General features: G+C 56.3%; 1 protein-coding gene across 2 annotated transcripts in view; it reads right to left on the reverse strand.

Moving 5' to 3' along the window:
* COL17A1 (collagen type XVII alpha 1 chain) overlaps window positions 1-21,077 on the reverse strand; it is a 52,926-nt gene that overhangs the window by 7,563 nt on the left and 24,286 nt on the right. Inside the window, exons 14-41 of one of the 2 annotated variants that reach the window (XM_047703123.1) lie at window positions 20,017-20,178; window positions 19,566-19,646; window positions 18,377-18,421; window positions 17,302-17,472; window positions 16,530-16,751; window positions 16,203-16,232; window positions 15,975-16,001; window positions 14,576-14,602; window positions 14,412-14,474; window positions 13,617-13,721; window positions 12,868-12,930; window positions 12,230-12,265; window positions 11,621-11,674; window positions 11,331-11,366; window positions 10,823-10,858; window positions 10,111-10,173; window positions 8,937-8,972; window positions 8,600-8,671; window positions 7,764-7,790; window positions 6,806-6,841; window positions 4,907-4,942; window positions 4,586-4,666; window positions 2,824-2,859; window positions 2,219-2,296; window positions 1,270-1,323; window positions 1,097-1,138; window positions 889-942; window positions 200-259 (exon numbers count right to left, since the gene is read on the reverse strand). In XM_047703123.1, the coding sequence (XP_047559079.1) occupies window positions 200-259; window positions 889-942; window positions 1,097-1,138; window positions 1,270-1,323; window positions 2,219-2,296; window positions 2,824-2,859; window positions 4,586-4,666; window positions 4,907-4,942; window positions 6,806-6,841; window positions 7,764-7,790; window positions 8,600-8,671; window positions 8,937-8,972; window positions 10,111-10,173; window positions 10,823-10,858; window positions 11,331-11,366; window positions 11,621-11,674; window positions 12,230-12,265; window positions 12,868-12,930; window positions 13,617-13,721; window positions 14,412-14,474; window positions 14,576-14,602; window positions 15,975-16,001; window positions 16,203-16,232; window positions 16,530-16,751; window positions 17,302-17,472; window positions 18,377-18,421; window positions 19,566-19,646; window positions 20,017-20,178 (1,833 nt within the window). The remainder of the gene's footprint in view (window positions 1-199; window positions 260-888; window positions 943-1,096; window positions 1,139-1,269; window positions 1,324-2,218; window positions 2,297-2,823; window positions 2,860-4,585; window positions 4,667-4,906; window positions 4,943-6,805; window positions 6,842-7,763; window positions 7,791-8,599; window positions 8,672-8,936; window positions 8,973-10,110; window positions 10,174-10,822; window positions 10,859-11,330; window positions 11,367-11,620; window positions 11,675-12,229; window positions 12,266-12,867; window positions 12,931-13,616; window positions 13,722-14,411; window positions 14,475-14,575; window positions 14,603-15,974; window positions 16,002-16,202; window positions 16,233-16,529; window positions 16,752-17,301; window positions 17,473-18,376; window positions 18,422-19,565; window positions 19,647-20,016; window positions 20,179-21,077) is intronic. The other variant, XM_047703124.1, reaches the window with a different exon arrangement.

The raw sequence follows: 21,077 nt of genomic DNA on the forward strand, positions 1-21,077 counted from the left end.
CTCCCAGCAGGCCAGCCCCCGCCGAGGCGGGGGTTCCGTGTGGAGCTTCTACCCACTGTGACCCTCACCCCACGCTCCCGCTGGCCGAGCCCCTGAGGGGATGCAGGAGGACACACACATGTCCCTGGTCATCCCGCCTCTCCTTACTCCTTGAGTAAGCAGGGGCACACAGCCTTCTGTGCCCTGAGACAGGACTCACCTTGGTCTCCCTTGGGGCCGGGGGGTCCTGGGGGGCCGGGGGGCCCTGAGAAGAAGGTCTCTGTGGAGGAGAAGGAGTTTGGAGTGCGGGCATGGTGGTACTGGTGCGACCACAGCACCCAACACGGAGCCTGGCACACTGCAGCTGCTCCCTCCGCGCTTGTCAGAGGCACGGATAAACAGAGAACCGGAAGGTTGGGTAGAAATGTAAATGAGAGAAAAAACTAACAAGGATGGCAGAGTGGATTTTCCACGAGGGACAAATTCTGGGCTAACGTTTGCTCAGAAGTTATTTCCATATGTTTCCGTGTCATACTGTCAACATTTATCTCCTTTCACGTGTGTGTCCTGTCTACTTATCAGACCAAGGCTTCCCAAGGACGGAAACCAGGTGCCCAGTCACAAACCAGTCAGCCCAGAAGCTCCCCAAGCACAGAACTGGCTCCCTCCCCTCGAATAGGTTAGTTGGCGCGCTCAGGGTGGCTGGGCTGGTATGGGTTCCTATTCTACCTGCAGAACTCCTGCTCTATGGAGTTTATGCAAACACCCTGTGGTAGAAGGTCCGAAGGAGGAAGCGTGGTGAGCAGGTCAGGAAGACCACATGCCTGGGACCACAGCACTCCTGGAGCCAGGGCTGAGGTGGAAAATGGGGGGGTAGGGTGGGCTTGATGTTTGACTCTGTAACATTACCTGAATTGGTCAGGAGAGATCCCGGTGGGCCTGGTGGGCCTGGCAGGCCTTCTCCTAGATAAAAGAACCACCAAGACTTTGTCAAGCCCAGTCATGGACCAAGATCCCTCTGCCCGGGAAAAGTGGCAGGGAAGCTCTTTCCTGAGAGCTAGGCCTGGGCTCTGGGCACCATGGTCTTATGTCTCTCACCAAGGAGCTTAGCTCTCACCTGCTGGGCCTCGGGGTCCTGGCGGGCCTGGAATGGAAGGTCCTGCACAAGAGAACAAGCAAGAGGCCATGCTGAATTCGGGGAGCTGACCTATGCTATGAGCAGGATCTCAGCTTCCTAAGTGCCATGTCCCCCACAATTCCCCACCTTCCAATGACCCCTGAGATGCTCACCTGGAGGCCCAGGTGGCCCAGGTGGGCCTGGGGGACCTCGTAAATCAAGACCTTCTGTGGAGGGAACAAAAACAGAAATGAGCGGAAACTTTCATGAGGCTGTTCTCTGCCGGCCTCACCCCTCATTGGGATCGTCAGTGCCAGGGCCCCGCGCCCTACTCACACCCCAGAGGCCGGCTCTGAGTCATGGCGCAGGGCCCTCTGGGACCCCCTCTGCTAGCAGTGCTCCTCGCTCACAAGCGAGGCAGGCCAAGGCCGCAGGCAGACTCCCTGAGAGCTAAGTACGAGGCTTTGGGATCAGTCCAAGTTCAAGCTCCTGCTCTGCTCCTTCCAGCTGGTGGCTTTGGGTGAGTTCTCAGTCTCTTTTGGCCTCTGTTTGCTCTTCTCTAAACCAGAGGCATGAGACCTATGTCACAGGAGCCCTGTGCAGACCCAGGGAGGTCCCGCGACGCAAGTCTAGCACACGGTGACTGTTGGGCCAGGCTTGGCTATGGTCTTTGCTATTCAGCTAAGTGGGAGGCCCAGTGCATGTTTGCAGGGACTCTTTAAAGGACTCCGGGAACAGAAGAACCAAGAATTCACCCTCCCAGGCCAGGCCTATGGCCAAGAACCCATGGAGCCCGGTCCCTGCTGAGTGGGGATGCAGACTCCTGCCAGCCATTCTCCTAGCACCCAGCTCACTTCAGAAGCCCTATGTGACCCCAGTTCCCCTAGAATCCCAAGAACCTCTGACAGCTGCCCCATCCCCGTGACTCACCCTCCAGACCTGACAAAGCCCTGCTGTTGCTTTGAGGCCAGCATCGCCTTTCAGAGCCACTTGTCATTCCCAGTCCCAACTGGGGCCCAGGATGACGCACTGGTCCAGCTGCTATGGGCCCCCAGTGCACCACCACCCATCCCGCTCCCGTCCTGGCATCACCTCATCACCAGAGAACACGGGGGCACTCACGGGTGGAGAGGACCTCAGCGATGGAGCTGCTGCTGCCCACGAAAGATTCGCCAGTAAGTCCTCGCTCCCCGCGTGGGCCTGTGTGAAGGACACAGGGTCACGTGAGCACCCTCTGCGGTGACCCCACCCTGCTTTCTGTCCAGAGGGCCTGGAGCCATGCAGGGGCGAGGGCCGGGGCCGGAGAGTCCGCTGGGAACATTCCTGTTTGCAGCCTCAACAGCCGTGGAGCAACTGGACCACCTTTTCCTAAATCCTTTTTTTGGTGTTTGGATAAATCACTCAACAGTGGCACAGTGATGGGGTCTGGTCACAAGAGGCGTGACACCTATGAAATAGCCAAGCTTGACCCTGACTGGGGGCCACAGAGCCTTGGTTCCCTGTCTGGAAGACCCCCTACCTTCTCAGAAACACAGGAAGAAGAGCAGGGTTTCCCCTTGCAGTTGAGGCCCAGTGAGGCCCTTAGGGAAGCACCAGGTCACCCCCTCACCTCCCTTCCCCAAATGCAGGTCTGTCACCTCACTTAAAGATGGGGTCCCAAGTCCAGCCTGGGAAGGAAGCCTTCCCCACTGAGCCCACAGTCCTATGTTCTTGTGGGACTGACATACCTTGCTGTCCAGGGAGACCAGCTGGGCCCACAGGACCTAGAGATGAAGTCGGGAAGAAAAGGCTTTACCACACCTCTAGGGTTACAGTTCTAGAAAGAACTGAAGAAAGGGCAGGTTCCTGGGGAGACACGTAGCTTCCTCCCAAGGCACAGTACAGTGGCCCAAAAAGGTCAGCTTGCTTCCTTGAGAGCAATAAGCAATTTGAGACCAGCTTTGTGGTCCATCCTGTGAGAGTTCCTGAACCCAGGGCTCTGCGACAGGCAGGGCTGCCCTCTCTGCTCACCCTCCCCCACCCCACCGTGGTTAGGGACTTTGCAGCGCCCTCAGTATCCTCCTCTCAAGGGAAGGGAGCGTATCAGAAGGCTGATCTATACGTGCATTGGTTCTATTAAATCATCTACATCACTTACATGTAACATTTTTTAAATTAAAAAATAGCGGGCGGGGGGCGCCTGGGTGGCTCAGTGGGTTAAAGCCTCTGCCTTCAACTCAGGTCGTGATCCCAGGGTCCTGGGATCAAGCCCCGTATCAGGCTCTCTGCTCAGTGGGGAGCCTGCTTCCTCCTCTCTCTCTCTCTCTCTCTCTCTCTCTCTGCCTGCCTCTCCACCTACTTGTGATCTCTGTCAAATAAAGAAAATCTTAAAAAAAAAAAATAGTGGGTGGGGGGCAGCGCCTGGATGGTTCAGTGGGTTAAGCCTCTGCCTTCAGCTCAGGTTATGATCTCAGGGTCCTGGGATCGAGCCCCCCCATCGGGATCTCTGCTCAGCAGGGAGCTTGCTTTCCCCCGTCTCTCTGCCTGCTTGTAATGTCTGTCAGATAAATAAATAACATCCCCCCCCCAAAAAAAATAAATAGCTAGGGGTGCCTGGCTGGCTCAGTCGGGAAAGCATGTGACTCTTGATCTCAGGGTCATGAGTTCCAGCCCCACATTGGGTGTAGAGATTATTTAATTAAAAACAAACAAACAAAAAAACGCTTTATAAAAAATAGATAACACAATCACAGGTATTTTGGAAAAATAGAAAAAAGTATCTATAATCCCTTAACTTGTAAGCATTTCATTTTTTTTTTTTAAAGATTTTTTTTTATTATTTTTTTTTATTTATTTGACAGAGAGAGATCATAAGCAGGCAGAGAGGCAGGCAGAGAGAGAGGAGGAAGCAGGCTCCCTGCTGAGCAGAGAGCCCGATGCGGGGCTCGATCCCAGGACCCTGAGATCATGACCTGAGCCGAAGGCAGAGGCTTTAACCCACTGAGCCACCCAGGCTCCCCAGCATTTCATTTTCTTAAAGCATCTTTTCTCATCTTGTAAAAACACAGGTGCAGCCTCAAAGGACACACGCTTCTCAATAAGGCTCGATGGCTTTGTTGTTGCGCAGCGACCGTACTGTGGCTGGACAATGTGGAGAGGGTTTCTCCAGATTCCTAGCATTTTTGTTGCCCTTAATGCATTTTAACCAAATGTTTTTCCAAAGGACAACAAATCGAAGTCACACACAAGCTCCAGAGGCGGAAGGACGCGGGCCAAGTTGTGCCTCTGCAGCTTCTCAGCCAAGGGAGTCCTGGCCCTGCCCGAACCGCCACGGGTGTGTGGGGGCCTGGTGAAGCAAGGCCTGCGGGTGCGTGGGGTACCTGCTAGGGTGTGATGGGCACTCACTAGGCTGGGCCAGAGGGGGCTTCTTACTCTTCTTAGGGTTCAGGATTTGAGCCAACACTGCTGTCCTTCAATGCAACCTCAGAGTAAAGCAAGAAAACGACTGACCTGGGGCACCTGGAGGTCCTGGTGGTCCCATCGCTCCAGGAGGCCCCGGCGGGCCTGGGACAGTGATCGTCGATGACCCCTCTGAAAACCGAAAGCACATGAACAGGGACCCTCAATCTTCTTGCTCAGAGGTGCTTGACCCCAGCCAGCCTGTGGGCAGATAAGGCTGGGGCCTCCTGCCCCAACCCGCCCCCGTGACCTCGACCCAAGAGCCCTCCCCCAGCTGCCAGAAGCCCCGACCGGTGCTGCCTGAGGGTGCCAAGTCAGAGCCAGGGCAGATGCCCAGGACATGAGGAGGACCACCCTCCTGGGCCTGCCCACCTGAGGTCACGATCCTGCCTGGAGCTCCAGGTTCACCTGGGAGGGAAGGAAAAGGCTAACAGTTATTCCCAGGATCAATTAGTGGCTCCATAAATCATTTCCAAGGCTTCTGATCCAGTGTGAGAGCCACTTCTGCGCCTCCCACCCTTAGGCTAAAGACATTTTAATGATTCACAGGGGAGCTCGCAGGATGCATTAAGCCCAAATCTCAGGGCCAGAAACCCTGAGGCCACATCAGGCTTCCGGGCCCATATCAGCTCTTGGGAGCAGCTGGGTCTCCGTGGAGGGGCTTCCTCCGAAGTAGGAGAGTCTCCCTTTCCACCAGGCTGGAGGGAGGCTGATGAGGAGTCATCCCCACTCCCAGGCCGGGCCTCTCAGGCTCTCCCTGGGAGCTGCCTCAGATGGAAGAGTCCCAAGAGGCCAAAGGACAGAGGCTGAGAGCCTGGGAGGGACAGCCTGGTCCGTGCAGTGCCCCTCAGGATGCTAATTCCTGGGACAGTAGTCACAGACTGTGCAGAGTAGACTGTGGCTGGTAAGTCTAGGGGAGCTTGAGTTACACGGGGGTGGAGAGAGCCCTTTCCTGCCTGTAGCTGAGAGGGTCAAAAACGCAAATGTGGGTAGAGGACTTCCAACAAGGGGGTTCAGGTTCCCACTTTCCCAACTTATGGATCACCGGACACTGCATCCATGAGGCACCTCTCGAGACTGGAAATGGATGGACTCCAGGGAACTGAGTGAACAGAGTGGAGGACAGAAAAACCTTTCCCCTGGGAGCTCCTCGGGGGCCTCTTCTGTCATTTCCATGATCTGTGGGCAAGCCCATCACCTGCACCATGATAGCGAGGAGGATGCCCCTTGGAGGAAGTAGAGTGTGGTTCTGTGCTTCCTATCTGCCATTCCCTGAGGTCAAGATCAAGAGGAGAATCTGAAATCCCTCTTGGACAGGAAGTCAGAGGCCCTCGAGAAGGAGAGGGTGTCTGGTATCCTCAGGGATTCCCAATCCATGAATAGATCTATAGCCCCAGAGGTTAGTCTGTCTGGGATGCAGGAACCCAGCTGTTATCATTTTGGAATTACATTAATTTGTCCCAAATGAACTTCCTGGCCCAACTAGTCATTGGCAATAGTTTCTGGACAGTAGTAATTTCATTCCTAAATGATAGTGACTGCTCATGTCAGAATAGCTCCACGGAATGTCAGGATTTGGGACAGGAGAAAGACTGATAAAGAAAGACTTTTTCCCTGACTGGCTTGGGGTTGGTATCTCGGGGTTGCAGAACTGGACAATGGCAGAGGAGTAGAGCAGGACTAGAGTGTCCTCTGCATGTGGGGTTACCACGCTGGCTCTGGTCAGACCCCTGCAGAGGACTTCCCCCTCTTGGAACTTAGACCTTGCCCTCTGAGGGGTATCGAGGTGCTTCTCCCCTGCTAGAAATGGTTGTGGGGTGCACAGGTACATGGAGGCCTGCGTGAATGAAAAGGACAAAGGAGGTCCCTGTCCCAGGGAAGGGTCACGCTGTGGGGGACCAGCCCTAAGCCAGGGAGACAGAATATGAACAGGGATGTTTTAGAGGCAAGCCAGGAGATGCAAAGGCTCTGAGAGGCAGCACCCTTCCAGCTCCTGCTCCAACAACAGCCTGGAGATGCCTGGTATCAGGCAGGGTGTAGGACAGAGGCAGGAGGTAGGAGGTGTGGGTACGGGGCTCGAGGATTTAGGACTCAGTGGATCTGAACGAAGGAGTCGCTGGCTCCCCAGTTGCACTGCCTTCTGCTAAAACCACTAGATGCCACTGTTGATCCAGATTCTGGCCAGAGAGGGGATTCCCTCCTGCCCATCTCTCCCTTCCTGCAAAAATGACTAGTAAAAAGAACGAGTTTCTGAACTGGAAAACCACTTACCTTTAGCTCCTGGTCGGCCAGGGGTACCAGGAAGTCCTGATGAGAGGAAAACAAGTCAGTGGGAATGCTTGAGGACCTGCAATTCCAGACCCCCGGGGTGGTAATGGCCATGGGGCTGCGCCATGGCCCCATGGAGACCCCAACAGAGACCTGCCTTTGCCTTCTGCTTTAGTCTGGGGGCCCCTCAGGGACTCCCGCTCTGAACCCTTCTCCCTCTCTGGGAAATGGGGCGGCCACTGGGATTGAGGGAGGCAGAGGCCCACGGACGCAGCTTTGGGGGATCCCAGTCAGTCTGGATTATGAACCCCACTATAGCCTCCAAGGCAGCCATGGTCCCCACATTTCCCAGCCATGGAGTGGAGTAAGGGCTGGGCCGCTTCTTTCCGCCTTGCTTTTGTCTGTTGAGCTCTACCAGGAAGCATGTGAAGGAGGCCCGTGCACTCAGCTTGTGCGGGGAGACCTGCCGCTTCATTTTACTTCACATCTTTACCTAATTTCCTTTAGGAGTTGGGGCTGGGCATGGTGACAACTTCTCAAATCCAAATGCCAGTGCAACTGTAGAACAGACTGCCACTGAAGTTGTCCCAGGGACACTGGGCCTGTGCATGCAGGGAACCCCCTTTCCTACCCTGCCAGCGAGAGAGGGGGGCCTCCATGGGGCCAGTGCAACTCCCGTGCCTGGGGATTCCTCAGGGCTCCTGCAGCCCGCACCAGGCAGACCCAACCGGCCCATGGTTTAACTTCACTTTTCCACAAGGGCCTTCTAGATTGTTTTGTGTGTATTTATCCTTCCTCAGGTGTTTAAGACTCACAGTGAAAGGACCTGAACCAATCTGTGGGGTCGGGGGACCACAGGGAGGAGAGGAAACCCCAAGGTGACTGGTGAGGCATTTGCCAAAAGCTGGAAGCAGGAGGCTGGGCAGGTGTCATCTGGAGGTGGGAGGGGCCCATGACTCACCCTGAGGTCCTTGGGGTCCAGTGAGACCTATGGAGGAGGAGGGAGGGAGAGAGAGAGAGAGAGAGATGGATGAAAGGCTGAGGAGCCACAACCTCAGCTGAGGGAGGACAGACTCCAGGGTCCTCCCAGCACTGGACAAAGTGTTGTTTGGACTTTGCAGTGACAGGACCATTGCTCCATCAGGCTATGGATCTTAGCCTGCTTGGGGTCACACACTTCAGCATCTGAGAGCCAAGAACCCAGCAAGCTGATACACTCATGCTGGCCCCCCAAGATTCCCTCCCTTGGTGCTCCCTATCTGAGCGCCCACCGAAGGAGCCAGGTGGCCCCCCGGCCCGGAGTAGGCCCCTCGATTGAATGCCGCCCTGCCTTTGCAGCTCTCTTGGCTTGCTTTGGTCTGACCTCCTGTGACCAGTGGCTCTTGCTCCTACTGGGCCTTGAGCAGAAACCCTAACAATGGCCCCTCTTCTCAGACTGGGGGTATTTGGTGAGGGCCCAGGGATGGCCAGAGGGGAGAAGGACAGGGGTGCTCAGAGTAGCAGAGTATGGATGGAAATGGCAGTTTTTAAGACATTCCTTGTTCCTGTCTAGAACTCATTTTCTGTTAATCTGTCAATTGTCCATCTCTGTTGTCCAGATCACCAGAGTTGGTGACTCAAAGGCGTCAGAACCTGCAGTCACTGTACACAGCACAGGCCAGCTGCTGTGACAGCTGAGATGCTGGAGGAAAATGGGATAAGGCACACGCACTGGCGTGTATGCACATAGACATGCGCGCGCGCGCACACACACACACACACACACACGGCTGTGGCTCCCTCTTCCCACTCTGTTACCTGGCTTTCCTGGGTCTCCAGAAGGCCCTTGTGGTCCTCGGGTTCCAGGCATCCCCATCAGACCTTGTTCACCTGCAGAGAGCATGAGCAACATAGAAAGGTTTTCCTTTTAGGAAAGCTGAAGCAGCCAGCATATTTGAGCTGCTGGTTTCTTGGGGTTTTACTGAGGAACTTGCTGGCAGGTGGAAAGGAGAAGGGGAGTAAGACTTAGGCCTTGCAGGGTCCACATGATGCGTGCCCTGCTGTCATGATGATTCGGGGGACTGGGCACAGCCTGCTGGGACGTGGGCAGGGCAGGCCTGGCAGGGAGTGTGAGGAAAGCAGGACAGTGACCCACCTCTTGGACCTTGGTGTCCATCAGGGCCAGCGGGTCCTAGGAAAGCAGAACCACAGCTCATCAGTTACCCCAGGGAGTGACTTGGGGCCTCCCTCCCTCAAATGCCCTGCAGCCTCTCAGCAGGTTGTCTCCCAGGTACAGCTGCCAATTATGGAAGAAGCCTCATCTTTGGGAACCCCCCTCTGGCTGCCACTTTCTCCCTGGCTTCTTCCCCTTGCCCAGGAATTGTGTATTTTCCTGCAGGGAACTCACAGGTCAGCAACTCCCTGTTGCATCCCCAGGGCCTACTGTGAGACTCTGCTCACACCAGATGCTCAGCGCATGTCTGCCTGGTTCACTCAAGGTCCTGGGAATCAAGCTCCTCCAAGCTCTCCTCTCCTCTGGGCATTACGTTAATCTCTGTCTGAAGGGGCGCCCTCCCCTTCTCCCCTCTTCCCCCACCTTTGTCTTTCCTCACTCATGTTGCCTCTCCATGGATTTTCCACGCTGACCACAACGCAACCTTCCTTACTTTCTAAGGCCACATGAAATGCCCCTCCTCACCCCTCTGGCTGGAAGGAGACTTTCTGCTGTGCTCTCCTAGCACTCTGTACCTCAGGGCACCTGTCACCTTGTACGAGCTTTGTCTTCCCTCGTGGGAGATAAAGCATCTGACCTGCCCCACACGGCAGCCTGTGGGCGTCCAGAGCTTTCTCGCTTTTAAACAAATGAGAAAGTGAACACACCACAGCCCCATTGGTGGAGCTCAGACCCTTTTGGGACTTGGTGCTAAATGCCCCTTGGAGGGTTGGTGGCCAGCTTCCGAGTCCTGGTTGACAAGCACTTTGCTAAGCCTTGGGAGAATGCTTAAGCCCTGGATCTGGCCAGGACGCCCGCTCTGGAGGACCAGGGCCTGCAACGCTGTGGGTCCCAGAGGACCTCGATATTCATCTGTCCTCCCCAGTGGCCAGAGAGGCTTAGAGGCAGGGACCAGTGTACATGGGCCACTCAACCCCCAGCAGTGGGAAACCCAGAGACGACTGCCCGGGCCCAGCAGTGACCTGCACACAGGCCCTCTGGCAGGGGCCGGCAGACTGGGGAACAGGAGAGGCAGCTCCAGAAGCAGACGCTCAGCTCTGCGGCCATGCCTACCAGCAGGGCAGACCCACAACCTCAGTTCCTCTGAGACACTCACCGACTGCTCCTTTGGCTCCGGGCTCACCGACAGCACCAGGCAGGCCTCTCAAGCCTGGCTCACCTGTGAAGGAAACAGGCCAAGCTGCCTGGAGGCCTCCAAGAGACGCGTGCTAAACACCTACAGGACGCTCCTCTCTCTCCGCCCTCCCCCAAGACTGCCACCTGCCCAGCCAGGGAGCTTGAGGTGACCAACAGGGGTTGGGGACCCAGCCTCTGCTTAGCGGCAATGGTCAGGGTCCCCAGGCGGGTGTGGACGCGCTCAGAGCCATGCCGGGGCTGAAGCTTACTCCCCCAGCCCCACACGGCTGCCCCCGTAGCCAAAGCACCGTTGCTCCGGGTTCCGTTTTCCATCATTCAAGGTGGCAGGAGGGTAAGTGGATGAGAGGCTCCCAAGCCTCTGCGACTTTGGGAAGAGTGTCATTGTCCCCACGGGATCCCCCCCAAATCATCCAAGACAACCAGAAACTCCCTTTTCTGTTCCAAATGTTTACCATCTGGACTAGGCATACATTATGATGCTGACTTCCACTCCCTTCACTATTTTATCTTGTGTTCTTGTTTTTTGGTTTGTTTTCTTAGATTACAGGTTTTCTGGAGGTTTTTAGACAGAGATTCTGTCTCATGCTTCTGTGGTTCTTTCTGCCTCCAGGGCCCAATGGATTTGCTAGAAGTCTTTAATGGATCACAGCAGATGCCTGTGCAAGACTGACCTGTGAGGCCTCGGGGTCCTTTCTCCCCCTGGTCACCTGAAACAAACACGGGGCAGGGCAGGGTGGCAGGAGCATTAGTCGGGAGCCAGGAAAACCCCCTCACTCAGCGGGACAGAACCCCAGCGTCGAGCAGTTCTGTGCCCATGAGCCTCGGTCAGGAGGATGATGGTGAGGACTGGGCACTGGTGAACCAAGGAGCAAGCCTGCCCTCCCCCCAGGGTCACCCACAGACCACCCCCAGCCCTACTGGCACTCAAGTAGGTGCGACAGGTACGAGGAGAACCAGACTACAGGGCACATGCCTCAACCCTGTATCCCGGCCCCCTGTGGACCACCCGACCATAGTGCTGGGACATGGCGGCTGTTTCCCCTCTTCCTGCCTCAGTGCCCCTCAGTGAGAGGCTGGGCTGGAATGGGCCCTCACACACCCCCCCAGACTCTGAGGCAGGGGTCCCTTCTGGGCTCCTAGGAGTCAGGCAACAGGGCTGTCTGAGCAGCAGCAACATACCTTTGGGTCCTGGTGACCCCAGAGGTCCTTTGTCACCTGAAAAGATAATAGACAACTCTGTGTAAAGAGCCCTGGGGTGGGGAGGAGCGGTGACCAAGAGAGGGCAGGGTCTGTGTGTGCAGACAGGCTCTCCCGCCATCCTGACCTCCCCTCTGCTCACGTACCTGTCAATCTGCACCAGCCACTGGTCACAGCTGCCAGACCCTCCTGGCCCCCCAGACCTCCTCCTTGATCGAGTGGCATCTACAGGGCAACATCCCCTCCCCTTCCAGGCCCTCTCCCAAGCTTACCTTTGATACCAGGAAGTCCAACTTCTCCTCGGAGCCCTTGGGGACCTATTGGGCCTGCAAACGAAGGAAACCACACAGGCAGATGAGCAGCCCCAGCTCTGGGGTTGAGGGATGTGCACACGGGCACAGATGGGCATGGATGTGCACACGCACCTTGGGGCAACATTAGGGGCTTTCTCCGCAGATGCCTCCCCACATCCCTGCTCCCTCATCCAAGGCCAGCTCCCAGCCCGTGTTACCAGGCCCTGGGTAGGGAGTGGGGCGGACACACACACAGTGGGACCTGGGCAGAGACAATGGCCTGCTGTATGGTGTGCGCTGCGGCAGATTCCCATGGCGACAGAGAGGCATGGGTCACCAGGGAGGAGGTGGTGCAGGGACTCTGCTTGGGAGCAACAGGAGGGGACTGCCTGCTGCTGGAGCCACATCGGACTGGATCTCACTGGAACCACTGGGAGCCGGACCTCGGCTTCAGGGGACGCACATACAGACGGGTCTTCCGAAGGCTCCCTTTATAACTAGCTCTTTTGCTTTAAAAAAGGCTTTTCCCTTTGGCATCCCTTTCCTTTCCCCAGAAAGAGCATCTGTTTATATAAACAGCACACTGACCTGGGACACCCCGTGGGCCAGGAGAACCGCTGGAACCTGAGAAGAACAAGACAGCCACCATCAGGGGCAAGGCACAGGCCAAGGAGGTCCGACCCTCCCTGCAGGGAGTGCGGGGGGTGGTGCTCACTCCCAGGTGACCCCACGTCAGTGGGTCTGAGGGTGACCCAAGTGCAAAGTTCTCCTTCAGGAGGCAGCTGCAGTTGGTGGGACCGGTCAGAGTAAAATGTCTGGGCCCGGGCAGCAGTAGGGAGGACAGTTGGCCACATGCGCGTCAAACTGAGAAGGCCCCGTTCGCCCTGAGTTGTCCACACATGTTGCTTCTGAACAAGTGTGTCTGGGCACAGTCAGGTGTGGAACTTGTCTGACTGTGGACTTCTTGGCCCATATACCCAGTTAGGGGCCACATAACGGGGCCACTGGAGAGAGATGGAAACATCCCAAATTTCCATGAAGCCAAAAATACAGCCCTAGTCCTGACCCCGAGACTGTTTTTCAGGGGGACACTCTTTGGGCCCACTGTCCTTATGCAGGCTCGGGGCAACAGGTCCTGGCTGCCAGCATCCCAGTGCCTGGACCTCTGTAATCTATCCTGGTCCTGGACGTGGCAAATCTGGGCACCATCCTGGCACCTGTCTTACCTTTGGGACCCACAGAACCTGGGACTCCGGGTGGGCCCTGAACACCAGGTTCACCAGCAGCCCCTAGGGAGAAAGGAGAGGCCCCTCAGTTTGGTTGCCCACCCAGCCAGGCAGTGTCATTTGTAGGGGGACACTTCCCAGGCTGCTAGTGGCCTCTGATCCATCGGATACTTCCTCGAGACCACGAATCTGCAAAACACCTTCAGTTTCTGCCCCCAGAGCCTTTATTCACATTGCATGGGGTCTGGCACCCAGCGGGTATGTGATAATTGTTGCCTGGTTGAACAATATTTTTAAGGGAAAGTCGAACTAAAACTAAAGCTTCTTACTCATGATCTTTTGGCATTTTGAGCATTTCTGGTGTCTGTGCTTGGTTTCCCCTGACCAAAGCAGACTCGTGGTTAGGAATCTAATGTAAAATCTTCCCCACCTCCCCCAGGGCTGGGCCTGGGTCTCCTTCCCTGCCCAGTTCTAGCCATGAGAGGCTTAAGGACTTACACCCTAGCCTGCCTTCAGCCAGGCCCTGCTCTGCCCAGAGCCCTTCACCTCAGCCGTGACTCTGCTTCTCCCCGTGACTGTGTTCTTTGTGGATTCTATGCCCTACAGGTTCTCAGCTCCAACCCGAATGCACAGCACGGCCCACCTCCCCCATGAGAGCACAGTTTTTGCAGGGCCTGGCACAGAGCCCGCCTTGAGGCAGGTGCTCAGCCAAAGCAAGTGAAAGGAAGGAGGAAGGAAGAGCCTCTTACCTCTGTCACCTTTCTCTCCAAACCCAGGAGGCCCTGGTTCACCACGAGGTCCCATGGGGCCTTCTCGCCCTCTCTGGCCCATGGGTCCCTCCATGCCTGGCTCTCCTAAAGAAAGGACCAGCCATCTCAGAGTTCGGGTCCAGTGCCATGGCTCAGAGCTCCAGCGGCAGCATGTCGCCGGCAGAACACCTGCCTGGAGCCTCCACACTGCTCTCCTGGCTTCTCCCCTTACCCCTGCAGCCCAGGCTCAACCCAGAAGCTAGAGTGACCCTTAGAAATCCAAGTGGATTTCTGCCCCAAACCTGCAGATGGTTTTTGTAACTCCCTGGGAGGAAAAGCTCAGTGTTACCACACCCTCCCAGGCCCCACCGGACCCTTAGTCTTCTGGTGGGCTCCAGCCCCAGGCCCCCCTCCTCGACCATGGCACACTCTTGCCCCAAGGCCCGGGGCAGTGTTTCCCCCAACTTCTCACCCCAGCTACCTCACCCCCTTCCGGTCTGCTCAAGTCTGTTCAAACGGCACCAGCTTCTCAGTGAGGCCTTCTCTACAGCCTTATTTAAATTTACCCTCTTGGCGCTCCCAGGGCCCTGTCTGGCTCTGTCTTCCCCATTTCACAATCCATGATCCATGCCCGACCCTGCTCTGTACTTTACTTATTTGTCAGGTCTGCAGGCTTTCTCCCCAACCCAAAGATGGGCAGCTCCTAAAACATGGCCTGGCACAGCAGACACTTAATAAACAGCTACTGAATCAACAAATGAATAAGGAAACGAAAGAACGGACAGAGGTTCTTACCCACGCTGCCTTTTTGTCCCTTTGGTCCTTCTGGACCCGGGTGGCCCAGGAGCCCAGGGAGGCCTGTGGAAATACAAGACTACCTCAGCCCTGTTTTCCCCCTAGAACCAGAAACCAGGGCTGAGCTGCCCACGACACCGGCCACGCCATCAGAGGTTACACACCTGGAGTCCCAGGGAGCCCTCGGTCGCCTGTGGGGACAGAGAGAAAAGTGAGAAGTCAGAGGACCCGTGCTCGCTACCTCAAAGAGCCACTGGTAGGACTAGTTGGTTTGCCAAATTTAGTAAATATACAGACACAGATAAACACTAAGTATGTTTGTAGCCTAAGTATATTCAACGCGATATTCGCAACATAGTGACAATGATTTCTCTGAAACTCAAATGTAACATATTGTATTTCATGGCAACCGGAAAGCCGGGGACTCCAGGACCAGCTGTCTTCACATCCAGCATGCTCAGGAGCAGTGTGTGGTCTGCAAGCTGGAGCCTTCCGGAAGGGAGCTCACGCAATGACCCAGGTGAGGGGTGGGGAGAGCGGGGTCCGGAAGGGAAGTGGAAGCCATCGGATGGAGGAATGCCCATTCCTGCACTGGGCTCTCTCCGGGAGGAGGTAAAGCTGGAGACGGAGGGCCCCCCCGTCACCTTGAACAGTGGTTCTCAGAATGGACTATGCTCCCCTGGCCTCAGAACCACCTGGGTGAGCAAGACCCTGGACTCCCAGCGCCACCCACACCTGCCGGATCCCAGGTTCTGGGGGCGGGGCCCAGCCTCTTCTGGTACTTCCCTCCCCTCCACACAGAAGCTTTCAAACCCCACTCTACTAGATCAAGGGGTGCTGCTGTAGTCATTGGGTTTGGAAACCTCTTCCACCCATGGGCCTGTCCCACTGATTGTCAACCACTTTTCTGAGGAAATAGATACATTTCCTATGGCAGATGAATGTGTGTCACACAAGTTAGCCCACAACTGTTCCCCAACTAAGACGGTGGGGCCCCCTTTCCTGGGAGTATGTCCCGCCTCCTTGCTACACTGCTCTTTCCCCGAAGGCGGGTGGTGTTGCCCCTGCTGGATTCCCCCAGAGGACCCCCCTTTCTGATTGCTGGGAGTCACTTCCAGCCTCTCCCATGAAGACCCCCGGGAGCACGCTGCCCCTGACCTGGGTCATTAGAATTAATTTGCGGGGAGGAGGGAGAGAGATCCAGTTTCACAGGATCTGATTCCTGGCAGGGCCCAGGAATCTGTATTTCTAGAAATCTCCCTAAGGATTATGTACAGTTCCAGGCCCTTGAGCTACCCTTTGGAGCTGAGGGAGACACGGGCCCTTGATACATTCAGAGTCCTTGTGGGGGAGTTCCGAGAACCCTGAGGAGGGATGAGGAACAGCGATGCCCCAGAGACACAGAGCCCTGCTCTGTCACTAAACCTCCGAAAGCCCAAGGGTCTGCAGTCCCGACATGAGGAGAGTTGGCCAGGAAGACGGGGTGCGGGAGCCAGAGCCTGGCTGACTGCCTTAAGCCGACCCTTGCTAATATTCCAGGTCAAAAGCGCCGCACTTGTTTACCTTTAGGGCCTTGACTTCCCATGTCACCTGAAATCAGACAGATAATGAAAAGTATGAGATGGGATGAGAACCCGAGGCCTTCTCAGCCCTCCCGACAGACACCACAAGATCTTTCCACTACTCATCCTTCAGTCTGGAAAATTTCCAACCAGGAAACCACCCCCCCACCCCACCCCCCATCCAAGGGCAGGGAAAGAGACCAGGGTCAAGGCCCAGTCTACCTAGTACCTTTCGGGCCGGGGCTTCCTCGGAGATTTCCTACAAGGGAAGGTACGCCTGGAGTTAGTGGCACATCCCATGTGTGTCACACACATGCACACACACGGACACACAGACATACACGAGGTGGACTGTGGTGGGAACTAGCACCCAGACGCTAAGGGGTGCCGGCTGTGTGACCTGGGGCAGCTCTCCTCACTGGGCCTCCGGGCCAGCGTTCCCAGCAGTCAGATGGGATGGCAAGGCCAGTCCCCCTCCCCCTGGGACCCAGCCCCCAGGTCCCAGCCTCTACCTCACCCCCCTCAGGAGTAAATGAGGGGGAACAAGGATGCTCACCGCTTTCCTGCTCGGCCTTCAGCTTGTCCCTCACAAATAGCCAGAGCACCTCCTGACTGTGGTGATCCAGCCCCAGGCCCCCGGCATCTGCTCCTACGCGGGGGGCGGTGCCCAGCAGCCGGTCCTTACTGGCGCGATCCGTCTTCTGGTCGTAGAGCAGGACGTCGCCCCGGCCCTGCTCCAGCGCGGCCACCCGCGCCTTCAAAGCCCGCACCTCCTCAGCTGCAACAGGGGAGACAGGCTGTCAGGGGCCCTCCATGCGGCCCAGGTTGGAGCTCTAGGGACATTGTGCTACAACCCCTACACGTGTACAGGGCATCTGTTGTGATGAGCGGGGGTGGGGGGGTATACGTGACATGGCAGCCAGGCGCTCAAAACACTGGGCCTGGGGGTCGGCCTCATCCTGCGCTGTGGCTGCAGCGCGGGCCCTCCTCCTCCTCCTCCTCCTCCTCCTCCTCGGGGGTGGGGGCAGGGGCCACACAGAATGTGCAGAAGGTGCGAAGCGGCTGGGGGAAGGCCTGGCCTGGTTCCTAAGAGCCGCCCTGTGCTTGCTTGGCAGGCTGTTCCGCAGACAGAGGGCCCCCAGCTGGGAGCCACACCGGGACCCCAGCGGCCTGGGGGACCCTGGCTAGGTGCCTCCGCAGCCCCATCTGCTCATTCACGGTAACAGGGGATCCACACCCATCCTCTCCAGTCCCTCTACCCTCCACACCCGGGACCTGCGAACTCCCGCCCTCCCGCACAGGCAGTGGGACCCCCTGCGGGCACGTACCCAGAGCGATGAGGCCGAAGAGCAGCCCCAGGAGCAGCAGCCAGGTGAGCAGCAGGCCCAGCAGCCACTTCCACCAGCTGCAGCAGGAGCCGCAGGGGCACCAGGCGGGCGCCGCCCCCCACGGACCCCCGCCGCCCCCGCCGCCCCCGCGGTGGTTGTAGTTGTGGATTTCTGTGGAAGACAAAGGAAGGGTAAGGTGAATGCAGTAGACTCGTGCCCTCTTCCCTCCGAATTCTCTAGGTTTTGGAGACTTCCTAGGGGCTGAGCGAATGCTGGTCGGGGCTGCAAGGCCCTAAAGGAGAAGCTGGGCTCGAGGATGGAACACAGACCTCGGCTGGTGAAGAGCACGTGCCCGACCAGCCTGGCTGTGCGGGCTACAGGGGGTCCCTGCACCTCGGTTTCCTTTTTTATAAAATGGGGTTAAGAGCTTGCCTCCTTCTTAGGATGGTTGTTGGATGAAGGAGATAAGGCACTTAAGGTACTTAGCACAGGACAGGGCACAAAGTTTAAAAATCCTGATGACGACCCCTGATTTCATACCACCTCCTGCATTTGATTATGGCTAAACCCAAAGCGTTCCCATCTCCCCATCTCCGTTCCCACTGCTCCTTCTTTGTAATCCCTGCTGTGCCTGGAATTAAACTCAGGGTGGCCAGGAAGTTTTGTGGGTTTTGTTTTTAGTGGAAAGGGTTTTTAATGTCTAAAATAGGCGGATAACCCTTGACCTGCTCCTCTCTCACTTGTGGAAGCAAGTGAGCCAATGTAAAGGGCTGGAGGTGTGCATGTGGTCTCCGTGGCCCTCGAAGCCCAGGTTGGGGGTTCTGGCTCCTGGCCTGCTGGGAGACCCTGCACCCTGGGCGGCAGCGCCCAAGGGCACAGGCAGGGCCTCCTGCTGCAGCCCTGCTCCAGACCCCAGCCTGCGCCCCTGCCGTCCTCTACCCTGCCACCTTCCAGAATGATTTAGAGGTGCGGCTCCTGTGTGCCCCCGCTGTAGGCGAGGGGGCGGTCATCCTTCCGTTCATTACCACCAGCCCCATCAACTCCTGTCCCCGCAGGACCTGCTATTGTCACCTACCTGCAGAGGCAGCCTTGCCCTTGGTGGACACAGTCTTCACGTCTCCTGGAAGGCAGACACCGAGAACACGGGTTTGAACCTGAGCTTTTGAACTGCAGGAGCCCACAGGACAGCCCGTGAGCTGACTGTGGGCAGAACCTGAGGGAGCGATGCCATCCCAGCAGCTCCAGGCAGGGACATTCACTCACTCAGTCCTCGTTGATAACATGTTTGCAACAATTCCATCGAGAGACACGTGGCTTGACAAGCAATTAATGGTTGGTGGGAAAAGCAGGGTCTCAACCTTCTTGTGACCTTAAATCTTTCAAGCCAAGACAGTTTTGGGGTTCCACATTAGGGGCAACATTCGCATCCAAACGATCAAGGTGCTTGTGAGAAAGGACTCTTGATTTCTTAGTTCGGGGACTCAGAACACTTTCTTCACCTGGGGCAGGGGGCTGGAGGGCTAGTGCAGGAGCTCCTCCTGCTATCCAACCACGGAATGCTTGTGAGCACATGTGAAGTTTTTTGGGAAAACTGTTTACAGCTTTCATCAGCTTCTGCAAAGCCTCTTTTATCTCCACAGCCCCATTTCCACCCTAAAATATAAATCTTCAAAGTGAGCATTTCCTTAGAGTAGGGCCTGCTAAAGACTGTAATGGATTGCATTTGCATTTTGAAAGATGTTCTAGGGCCCAACTCTCCTCTTTCTTTACTGACCTCCCTGAAATCAGTGATCTGGGGAGAGTCTACAGGGCCCAGAGCATGCAGAGAAGTGCAGTTAGCTGGGAGAGAACCCAGGTATTTGGAAAGAAAAAAAATATAATAAACGTAGCAAGTGCTTTGCGAAGCATTTTCTAGTAGTTCTGAAAATTATGGGATAGGGAATAAGCAGAGAAAAACAATCCCGTCAGAGATGGCAGACGCACCCTGGGAAGGCGTCTGCTGTAGTCACAAGCATGTGCGCGCACATACACATACACATATGCATGCACACACAGCCCGAGACCACTGCGGGGTTTGCAGGAATGCAGCCTCTGATTCAGCAGATCTGGGCCAGGGCCTGGCACTCTGCATTTCCAACAGGTTCCTGGGTGGCGCCCGTCCTGCGGGGCCAGAGGCTGCATTCTGAGCAGCGAGGTCTCAGAGGATAAATAAATGAGAGGCAGACAGATAAAAGTCAGAGGGACAGTCTCCGATTTCCTCTCACCATTAGCTTCTGATACCAGGCAGGTGTCAGCCGTGTAGGCAGCTTGCTTCTCTTTCTTGAGGGTGTCATCTGAAAAAGATGCTGTGAACACCATCCAGGATCACCAGGGGTATTCTGTGCTCCCGCCCCACCCACCCCAGAGCCACTCCTGCGTGGACACCGGGGTAGGAAGAGGGCCCAGCTTCCCTGAGTTCATCTCCGCATCTGTGTTTGTGCTTAGGCTTCCCGTTGCCCAAAGACCTCTCTGGGAGTATTTTACCAGAACTTTCCTGAATGTTTATCTACATTCAAGGCAGACCCTGGAACACCCTATTCAGGCAGGCATTTTTCATTTGAATGGAGTGACTGTGGTTTTCTTATTAAAATGTCTCCAGCCACCTTGCGGGGACATTCTGTCTCCTACACGGTCTGCCTTTCTTGGGAAACCTGCCTAGAATGGGCCCCCTCGTACTTGCAGTGATGCTGGCTGGGGAGGCAGTGAAGACCTTCCCGCTGTCCTTGGTCATGATCAGCAGCTCCATCTCCTTCTTGGCTGGTGTGTTGTCTTTCTCCAGAATCAGGAATTTACAGTCCTTGTGCAGGACGTCATCACTCTGGACATTTGTGGTGCAGGCTGGAAAGGAGAGGAGCCGGCAAGGAGGAGGACAAGGGAGACAGAAGAAACGAGAAGAGGAAGGAAGAGGACAAGAGGAGCGGGGAGGGAAAGAGAGGGATCAGCGGTATGTCCAAAGGCCTGTTCTCACCAATAGCGGTCACTAAGACCCTCCTGGGGACCAAAAGCACCTCCCCTGCCTGGCTAGGCCTGGCCATCAGAGGTCAATGCCAGAAATGCTGTGGGGCTGACCTCTGATGCTGCCTCCGCACCTGGACGTTACAGGATCTTTAGTGAAAGGGCCACAGTCCCCTTGTCTCTCAGGCACTTCTTTAATTAATGTGGCCAGTTCACGTCTAGCCTTCAGCCTCCAGGGTTCCCGTCCTGGGCTGGCGCGAGCTCTTCCTGACCACCCGATCTAATGCGCATGCGCTCCTGTCTCTAGCAAACCACCTATTTCTTCCGAAGGTGGGTGTTATTTTTTCTCATCCTCTCCTGTACTTGGTCTCCTGGTCTATTGGCCTCCCACTGGGTGGTCAGCCTGGTGAGGGTGGGAATCTAGTCTGCCTTGTTCACGGCTCTGCTCAGTCACCGAGAATAGCGTCTCATACAAAGCAGGTGCTCAGTCTTTTTTGAATCAACCAGTTGTTGAATGGAAGGAAGCAACGGGATCAGATCAATGGAGGAAAGAACCCACCAGCTGCGGTGAGCCCAAGTTGATGAAGATCCTAGCGGAAATGTGTGCGGAGCTCCAGACGGGCTCCCTGGTTCTTACAATGGGGAACACATAAGAGGAGCAGGCTGGGGGCTTGCAGACACGGGTGGGGACTGGGGCACAAATGCCTGACCCTGGGCAGGTGTGGAGGATGGAGCTCCCCGCCCCACCCCTTGGACGGGAAGGCCAAGGTAGGGCCAGGGGC

This window comes from Lutra lutra, chromosome 14 (assembly GCF_902655055.1).
Source record: "Lutra lutra chromosome 14, mLutLut1.2, whole genome shotgun sequence".
NCBI classification, from domain to species: Eukaryota; Metazoa; Chordata; class Mammalia; order Carnivora; family Mustelidae; genus Lutra; species Lutra lutra.